Source organism: Dermacentor albipictus, chromosome 1 (assembly GCF_038994185.2).
Source record: "Dermacentor albipictus isolate Rhodes 1998 colony chromosome 1, USDA_Dalb.pri_finalv2, whole genome shotgun sequence".
NCBI lineage: Eukaryota > Metazoa > Arthropoda > Arachnida > Ixodida > Ixodidae > Dermacentor > Dermacentor albipictus.
The window spans coordinates 466,559,603-466,569,964 of NC_091821.1; the positions used below are offsets into that span (position 1 = coordinate 466,559,603).

Sequence of the window (10,362 nt, forward strand, 5' to 3'; positions counted from 1 at the left end):
TGTGTTCTTTCGGCGCAGACTGCGTTGTGCGCTTAACTTTTCTTGCAACCTCGCAGAACGCGATATAAATGGGCGAACCAGCTCACTTTCTGATGATCACTTCTAATGGAATCCCCTTCGTAGCGGGGCAGCGACAAATTACCACCCAGCTTGCATGAGCTGGTGAAGTTTTGCTTCATGTATCACAGCCTAGTATTTTCTTTTTGCCTATTTCTAGTTCAGATTATTTTGTTTCATCAAAATATCCGCCTTTCTCTCTATATTGCAAAGCTGTCTATCCCTGTAACAATCCATGGCTCCATCTCTTACCTGCTTTTTCCCCCTGCAATACTCTAAAACTCTCTCGACCGATGACGACTATACGGAGTCAATGCTCCCATCAGCTCTGAACTTCAGCGCTTTCGGAAAGCGGACACGTTCCCTATGTTCCTTGCTGGTTGAATATCTTGACAGTCCGTTATACAATGAGCCTAGTCGTCTCCGAGTCGGTAAAGTGTACCACCACGCGGGCGTCTCCAGGAGCGTAAATCAGCGCTGATTGCGAGGAAGGTGCACAGCACGTTGGACGCAATGTCTCACGCCTCGCAAAACGAGCCCAGGACGACACAGTTGTCAGTTACGATCCAAGTCGTCGCACTCATGAGCACAGCTAGAGAACACCATGCGTGCCTATGTACTGTACCTCATAGTCGGCTGAGGATTTCGAAAAGCGCTGACGCGGGGTCATACGCCTGCCGGCGGATACGTTTTGTCGTTCGAGTGTCAATCTTTCGGTTGTATAAGTTCCAACTAGTCCCGGCGTCTTCTTCATCTGGTCTCCCGTGTGTTTCCAATGTTCTTTTCTTTTTCCATGTTGCAATGTGCCGGTATAGCCCAGTTCACCACTCTGCTACTAGCTGCGCTTTCGTACAAAAGCCTATCTTCTTGTAAACTAATTACGCGCGACAAAGGTGTGCTCAACGGTAGTTTAACAGTCGCCCACTGTACTAACAGACGGATAAATGCATCTATATAGAGTAACACAAATCTGTTTAGTGCAATATATTTCGCTTGTTTGGCGCAGGAAAAGTTCACAGAACTTGCGAAGTTGGTCTTCCGTTTTCTTTTTTAATCGTACAACATTTCTTTAAGGATGAACAATTGATTAGAACTGAACAGACGCTGTCAAAACTTTGTGGCGTCGCGACGAGCCAATGCGGGAACTACGAGACATCGTGTCCGCACCTATCTTTCTGTGTTGGCGCCCCCGTTTCTGGTCTTTCAATTATTCTTTTGCACTAAGATTGGCCGTTTTCGTTTGTAGAAGCGTAATTCCCACAGATGTAACTGAACTCCACATTCATCTCTATAGTGTCTGTTCAAGCGCAACCACAAACATGAGTAGTTGACCTGACGACGACAGCAGACAATTCGCGCTTTCCGTATACTACAAGTTGGAGAGGCCTATCGCGATGCTATAGCGCAGCATTCTTTTATGTACACATTCTATCCTGCTGTGGAACCGTGCTTTTTTTTTTTTCGTGAATGCACGTTGACGAGTTTTTCTTTTCGGCAGAAGTGTGTTGGGTGGGTGGACGGACGTCTTCAAAAGTGAAACGACCCATAATGGTTCCCGTAGCAAAACAAGGCTCGTACAGTCCAAACCAGACTGAGGGGCTAATTTTCTGTTTAGTGCGATTTGCGACCACGGTGCGAGAAATGCCATTACATGTTCCTCTAATAGTCCGTGGTTCGCCGTTGGAAACGGAGAGAAAGCAAGCGGCTAGTACAAACAGAATGCATCCCTGTCGAACATTTACAAAATGAGCTGGCCGTTTGTCTGCCGCCCAGCAACACAGCAAGCAATGTTAACGACAGTGCGTAGACGTACGTATGTGCGACGATAAATCGTCACATAATAAAGTGACGGTGAAGAAACACCAAACACTATACTGATCAATATGATCAGGCCGCGGACTTGGGCCTGATTGCAAGGTCATGCGCTTCAACAGTGGTAGCGACGAACATTACCGGCGGTTGTCGAATCGAACCGCACGGCTGAAGCATGACTGCAATTTACACACAAGTCTCCCTAAATTTCACACCCAATCGCTGATACTAACGTGTAGATTTGAGATTGTGCGTACAAACCTAAGTACGTCGTGCATGAAGTCTGATCATATACGTGCGTCTCGTTTCAAATTTTTCGACGTGGTTCAGAAAGGTGCGGATAAAATGAACACGTCTAGATGCGATAGTGATAACCTGTTATAACAGCGACCATCGGCAAAGGCGGTAATCTCTAAGGAGTGGGACGGTGTGTACGCGCAGCGGTATGTGTTGTGCTCACTCTACCCCGTGATATTGTACTGACGTCAAGCCCTTAGTGACAAATAGACGGCGCAACTTTTGTTTGTTTTTATTTTTCGTTTGAATCGGTGGTCAGCTGTGACGAAGTGGGCTTGAAGGTACAAATGGAAACGTTTTGTACACAGATAAAAAGGTGGTGGCATTCGACAGCTCATGTAGTTTAAATCCTTCTTGTCAAAGTGTCGATTAAATCTGTCTGCTATCACTTCAACGTATTTCGTCGTTGGAACAGACATGATGGAATTCAGCCACACAGGGTGATCGAAACGACGCACTTGAGCTGCCTCCTCGCAGTGTTTACGTCTGAGGAGTTTATAAGTGACCGCCTTTGTCACCAACGCCCCCAAAGAAAGAATTCAACATTTTTCGCGGTGCAAGAACGCACACCCTTTTTGCGTGATGCTGCTCAGGTTTCGAAGGCGACTGTAACGTGACGAGTTCTATGGCGCATTGTGCGAGCTTTATCCCATATGTGCTGTAGCTCGCTATACCATAACCGCATGTGCGGTATTATTATTTTCGCTTCAGGTCTTACAGGCGGTGAAATTCAGTGCACTTGAATGTTCCCGTAGCTGGCAGCGAGTTCCAGACCACCGTCTCCTGTGAAGTAATGACTACACCCGCAAAAGGCTGATTTGCTTTAAGCATTATATTGATTGCTGCTTAACAGTAGATAATCTGCAATTCCTGTTCGATCCCAAACATATCAGCCTTGAAGCACTCAATAGGGAAGCACATCGTTTCAAAGTATCTGCGCACTAGGCTGTAAACGCAGACGAGAATTGTTATTCTCATCGTTATTTTGAGAATAGAGACGAAATAGTAAGGCTTTGAAAGTAAGCAGCGCTAAAACGGGACAAGAACTTGAAGACGTCTAGACTTGCCCCGTCTATATATATATATATATATATATATATATATATATATATATATATATATATATATATATATATATATATATATATATATATATATATATATATATATATATATACCATCTGGCTAACCGATTCGCGTTATTTGTATTACTCACGTAAGCCGTGCCCGAAAAGCACCCGCGACAGTTACATGCTGGTTTGCACTAATCCCTAGGTGTACATCACTACAATTTACGTCTCGCAATAATTTCGAGAAGAAGCGAGATCTAAAATAACAGAGCATATTTGGCACAATCTTCAATGATAAAGAACAATCTAGCGAGCCGGTCATTTGTACTGAGTGCTACATGCAAGTATGTGAAGCACGCCGATGACCAAGCATACCGAAAAACGTTACTTTGCATGTTCTTCTCAAGCACGTAGGCGTAACGTGGCAGACTACGGTGCATTTTGCTGCATCGTTTAAATCCCCGATTATAAGATTCCAATGCACTTGGGCACTGTTACGATCTCATGCGCCAAAACAGTGGGCTTAGTTATCTCTATGCGTTTCCATTGTATGCCTGCAGCTGACAGTGTGAAAGCAACTCCAGTGCCAAGTAACAGCTAGGGTACAAACATACTTTACAAGTGTCGGCAGCGATTTAAGCTAACAATGTAACTTATCAATCTTATACCTTTCGAAGGTATCCACGGTATTGTAAGTGCTGAGAACAACAAGACATTTTCCTCTGAGCTCCTATATTTTGCATTAGAGCATACGGTGTGTATACCGCAATATGCGCACGGAGAAACGATGGCGAGAATCTCGCAACTCGGGAGCAACACACGTCGCAAGAAACCCCGCACGTATATATATAGAGGCGCATAGGTAGTAGCGTTTCAATGAAAACGAAAACCATTTACGCAGCGCCAACGCAACTCCATTTAGCAAGGCTATGCTGTGCAGCATGTGACACTATGCACCCCCAAAATCTGCCGCGGGTTTGTGTTGCGAGCGTAGCGTATGCACCGCACACTTCTAGATGTTCCCATAGCGCGTCATGCCACGGCTAGTCTACCGCGAGACAGCTCAACTGTTTGAGCGCACAAACATACGTGGCATAATTGGGGTGTAATGCGTACCAATTTTTATGCGTGTACGCTGTCTCGATCTCTCTGAGGCGCCTTTTTACATTACTACAAAGCTTTACAGAAACACGCTAATCCCCAGTCACTTGAATAATCGCAGGCACCTATAAAGTTGCCACTATATTCGATCTCAAGCCTGCTCCATCGCTAGAAAAGCAATGTCCATGCAGAAATCAACGTTAAAACGGTATAGTAGCAGTACGATCCGTACGAAAGTAGAAGTACGATCGCCTAAAGCATAATCATCATTTGCAATCAGCGCGGCATCTACTTTTTAACGGGCCTAATAAACAATCGATGATTTGTGCAACGAAGCGTATCGATATCACATTAGAACACTTCCTTTCCTCGCGCATTGATACATGCGGCAAGGGCAAAAGTATCACACTTCAACGCGGCAGAGACATGCAAGTTAGAAAACATCTCGATACGCTTTCTACATAGTTCTTACCTAATGAGCACACGCGTGAAACTCAAGTGACTACTCGTTTGAAGTAAACATTTGTCAGTAACAGCGAACTGTTGCGACGGTATACATAGCGCCCAGCATCTAGAGATACCACCGGCAAATTGCTCATTCTTACGCGGGGACGCGAGTGAAAGTCTCAGGAAATAGTCTTCGCTATCCTTATTCATAAATGTTCGGGTGAATGGGGGCTCGGACAATGTACAGCGAACGTAAACCATAGCGATCGGATCCACCACAGTATGCGAAATAAAATGCTACACTACTGGGAACCACAAAACGTTGCCCTGGTTCTAAAGAACCAACTGTAAAGCAAACGTGAAACACAAACTGACATGGCGTCACCCCTCGCAAGCAAACGTCGACCACACAACTTGAACGTATACTACACACATAGTGGTCGAGGACAGCTTCACGCGCTGTAAGCAAACGCGGTTGTTGGCGTGTCCGCTCCAGCAGTGATGGTGCAAGAAGCCGACCGAAATAATGAGACGAGTCAGACTAACGTATTCGAAGGCCATTTTTTTTTTCTTTTCACTGTTGTCGTTCTTTATTTTTGACCGTGTCGCGCGCATGGTTCATGAGACAGTGAAAGTGCAATCTATTTACAAATGGTATTTCTTTCCACGCCCGCAACTCGGAGCGCATAAGGGCGGCACGGGACGCGACAACAGGAAGGCTTTTTTGTCTTTTTTTTTCCTCGTTTTCTGTCTTCTTTTATACACAATCGAGTCTCTCTCTCTCACACACACACATACACATCGCACTGTCTTGGGCGGTTTTCGTCTGCGGATGGGGGTCCACACGGCCAGAAGATGATGGGGGAACGACAGAGTGAGACAGAGGCGAAGGAGAAAAAAATATAACCAAACAATATGTATCATGGAGAGAGATAACGAACCTGCTGATGCAGACTGCGAGGGCCCTTCGAAACTCGGTGTCGGCCGGCGAAGCCCACCTCTAGAGCCTCTGTCCCCTCCAACTCTTGTGCCTGTACACGACGATGACGAAGTTTTTGTCGGCGCTGACTGAGCGAGTAGAAAGGAGTGTAGAGACTCGGCAGGGATTTTCACGCGTGCATTGCAGGTGGACGAGTGGGCAGTCTTTCCGCGTTGTCTTCGCGACCGTGCTCCCTCCTCTCTCTCTCTTTTGTGTCCGCAATGAGTTCGCACGCGTAAACCACACACGCACACAAACACCCACACAAGCCGAGTTCCCGAGTGTTCCGCGGGCGCGAGCTGCGGGCGCACAACCGAACCACATCGCGCGTGAGGTCTTGGAGAAGCAGCAGCATGGCGTTACAGCTGAGCGAACGTGAGAGAAACCTTTCGGGTGTGCATTTGGTGCGCGGTGCCTGCTCTACCAGGAGGAACGGAGAAATAAACACACTTAAAAACAACGGACGACCATGCCCACGTTTCTCTCACGTGTTCCGCGCGAGCCGTCGTTACTCTGTCTGCGAGATCTGTACAGCGCTTGCCGTCTGCCATAGGCGAAGAGAGTCAGTCGTCACACGCGTACGGCCGCACTCACCGGGCTGGTCGTCGGTGCGCTACTGCAGCTCCTGCTGCTGTTGGAGCTGCTGCTGCTGGTAGTGCATGGCGAGCCGTGGGTCCGTGCCGTCGCCCCCTTGCGGCAGGTACATGGAGATCATGTCCCGCAGGTCCGGCGTGCAGCCGGCGCGACCGCGGGGGTTTCCGGGCGATCCCTGCGGCGGCGTGGGACTGGACTCGGCGCCGCCTGACTTGAGCTGCATCTGGGGCACCGAAGCGTACGGGCTCGGCGAGCCGTACGAGCCGTTCACGTAGGGCAGCTGCGGGTCGTAGCGCGGGTAGTGGACTTGCGAGCCGTAGCCCTGGTACGCGTCGTGCATCATGGCCGCCGCGGCGCTGGGCCCGTAGCCGTTGGGCATGTAGCCGTTCATGGAGTACATGTCGCGCGGCACCTGCGGCGCGCTGGCGGGCCGCACGGCGGCAGCGGCGTCGGCGGCCGAGAGCAAGCCACCGGCCAACGGGTACTTGTCCTTCTTGAGCAGCGTCTTCGTCTTTCGTCGGGGCCTGTACTTGTAGTCCGGGTGCTCCTTCATGTGCACCGCGCGCAGCCGCTTGGCCTCGTCGATGAAAGGTCGCTTCTCGGCCTCCGAGAGCAACTTCCACTCGGCGCCCAGCCGCTTGGAGATCTCCGAGTTGTGCATCTTGGGGTTCTCCTGCGCCATCTTGCGCCGCTGGCCTCGCGACCAGACCATGAACGCGTTCATGGGCCGCTTGACGCGGTCCAGGTCCTTCTTGGAGGCACTGCCGCCATGGCCTCCGCCACCGTGGCCACCCGCCGCGTGGCCCGGGTGCGGCTGCTGCTGGCCCGGGTGGTGGTGTTGGCCCCCTTGGAGGCTGGTGTGCCCGCCCACCTGCTGCGGGGGACTCGAGGAGACCACGGGCTTGAGGTCTTCCATGGCCGGCTGGTGAGGCGGCGGGCCGCCGTACGGGAAGGCGGCCGCGTACTCCCGCTCCAGCGAGGCCAGCGCCGCCGGGCTGGCCTGCTGCTGGCGGTGGTGGTCGGCGGCCGTGACGCCGCTCGAGCATAGCTGGCACGGGCACGCCGCGGGCCGCAGGTCGGCGGCCGCATCGTTCTGCCACGCGGCGGCGGCGCGCGGCCAGGGCGAAGTCGACGTGGAGGCCACCGCGAACGCTTACCGGAGCGACGGGGGCACGATGACACCCGCGCGCACCGTTTCCGCACTTGGCAATACGTGCTGCGCGCACAAGGGCCGACAAGCTCGGTGTGACCGCTGTGTGCCGCCGGCCGCCCGGTCCGGTCGGTCGGCCCGCGAGGGCCCGAGCCGTCCCGGCGCTCCCATTGGCCGCCGCCTCCTCTCGGTGGGAGGCGCTCGAGGGGCCCGCCCGGCCCCCGCCGCGCGCACGCGCAGGCGCGGCCTCGCAAGCGCCGCCGCCGGTGACCAAAGTGCGGCGAGGGGCCGCGGTGGCCGCTACGCGCCGCTAGGTTACGGCGCGCGTATTTTCTGCGGCGTTCTTGGGCACGCGGCAGCCATGAGGCACGGGCCTGCTGCTGCTGGTCGGCAGCTGCTTGGGCGCGGCACACACTTCGCGCCCCTCTGTTTGCGCGAAAGTTCATCGTTGAATTGCCACAATGCACGAGCCTGTCCCCCTTCTTTCCTTGCAGTTCGACGCCTAGTGCATGTGAGAACGCGGAAGGAGGAGGATGTGGTGCAGTGTTGCAATCTGAGGAGGTCTATTCCTATCGAAACGATTAGGCTACGCTAGGCGTTGACGGCGCTGGTGCAGTGTTGCGCTCGTGCGGCCTACTGGCATTACGCGCCTTCTTTACTCCGTACTTTATTTCTCAAATATGGTTTAGAGCTTTTCTTCGCTGCTCGTACTCAGATGCGAGACCACTTCACGTCTCTGGAAAACAACGATGTTCTACGTAACCTTCTTTGACATTGAAAGACACAGCAACGCACGTATTGGTGTTAGTTTTCTACCTTTAATTCCGCTGGTACTGTGCGAAACAGGTTTTCTTTATCATTATTAAATGTGCCTGTACATCATGGGTGATGCCCACTGCTACTTCTCTCTTGGGCAAATTGTACGAACAGGGCATCTTCGTGCTTTAATTTACATGTTGACAGCCGCTTCGCTCACGAGGAGCTTCAATTTTGCACGCATATAGAGTGTCAGTTTTCTGCGTTCATAGCGCAGCCACTAGGTGAAACCCGGACATTTTCCCGCTATAATTTGTACTTCGATAGCCGCTTCCTTCACGAGTATCATGTCGTGCTTGTTGCAGTAATTGCGGAGCTTAAGTTTTGTTACAAATGCGGCGCGCATCATACCCAAGTCGCGGCACACACCCGGCTACGGCACAGTGAGCTCCGTCCTTGACGTTCGTTCGGACAAGAAACGTCCTCAGTTGAGCGGGTGAAGGCGACAAAAGCTGAAAGTCGTCCCCTCTCACTCCCCAACTCTTCCGTTTTCGCACAACGCGCACCCATACAGGGCGAGCGGGAAGGCTAAGCATTGTCCGTCCCCACCGCGCCGAGCAAAAACGTGGCGGGGGCCCTCCGTGCCCTAAACCGTGCCCAATAACTGTCACCCGACGAGGGTTAGCAGCCATGTTTTCCACAGCGCTGGCCTCCAGTACACGCGGGGCCAGCGCGCGAATTAAAAGCCCGCTACGAGCACATTCAGCAGTACGCCCATGAGAGGGTCTTCACCGCGATACTGTATACTCCGGCGCCGCTTCTATTTAAGCGCTCTGGTTTGGTTTGGCTTCGGTCTATTTGCATAGCAGTTCCCCGTCTCCGCCCTGGTGGGGGTGGTGTACTTCGTACGCGTTCTGTAAAATGGTGACCTCTTCATTTTCTATACCGAAGCGTTCCCTGGAGCGCGCCGCAAATTCCACTGCAGAATGAAGCAATTGCGTCTTGCTGTTTTCATTTTAGAGTTCCCAGTTTTCATTTTAGTGTTCCCAGTCGGTTTCTTGAAAACAGAAAAAGACCGAGGGTCGCATAGTGAGCTTTTTGTCGAACGAACTATCGCTTACCATTGCCGGGAGAATAATGCGAAGATGCTTTGCCAGTGTGTGTGAGTTGACAGGGATTACTCTTCCTATGGAAAACTAACTGCTTTATTTGGCCCGAGCCGAATGCGTTCACTGCAGGGTAATTATGTGGAGGTACCTTGGCTCTAACTAAATGTGCAATGAGGTCATCCTTTATAGCTACTTTTCCTACCGGGCTTCCTTGGTATTGTGAATTCCCAAAACCTATACTGCACGCATGGAAAAGCTGCACAATAACGTATGCTATAGGTTAACAATTTGCGACCAAGAATAATTAAGAGAGCCGTTACAGCAATCTGTTTGAGAGGTAACGGGAAGGATAGGTGTGCCACCTGGATATGTGTTCAATGTGATGTGATATAAAGGAATAATTACTCATGAGATCACAAAAGCGAGAAAGTAAGGTGCAGTTTATGCTCGTGGTTCATTAGTGGAGTTAGATCAGTCTTACGCTTTAAAATGACGACAGATAGTGTGGCAGCTGTGCTATGTGCAATAACAGACCAATGAACATGCAATAACGCATGCAAGCACGAACAAATTGTGTGAAGAAAAAAACGGGCCGTACGGAAACATAGGCATCATCAAATCATTTACCGGATCAAAGGAGTCAACGGCACGACTGCGTCTGAGGTTGTAATGGAGAGGGCACAATGACAGAAAAGACGACCATGGTACAATGACGATGGCAGTCAGTGACGAAGAATGTACTGATGGGCACGCCGAGAATGACCGCGCTTCTCTTGGCCTTGTATTAGCCTATATTTAAGAAATGATTTTATATGGCTGTGCTGTTTACCCCTGGCCTTGAAATTTCTTAAATAATACCTCCAGTTTTTTTTTTTTAACTCTTACTGTGCCTGTTCACGGAGCGTGGCCTCACGGTTGCTCTAGTCTGGCTCGTTACATTGGTTCTATGCGCAAAACAGTGAAATATGAAGTTGTGCCTGCCATGAATTC

General features: G+C 50.7%; 1 protein-coding gene across 1 annotated transcript; it reads right to left on the minus strand.

The window, feature by feature from the left end:
• Positions 1-5,964: 5,964 nt before the first annotated feature.
• LOC139054812 (transcription factor SOX-1-like) lies at positions 5,965-7,651 on the minus strand. Its single transcript, XM_070532441.1, has one exon. The coding sequence runs from the start codon at positions 7,271-7,273 to the stop codon at positions 6,377-6,379; it is 897 nt and encodes a 298-aa protein (XP_070388542.1). The 5' UTR covers positions 7,274-7,651; the 3' UTR covers positions 5,965-6,376.
• Positions 7,652-10,362: the final 2,711 nt, after the last annotated feature.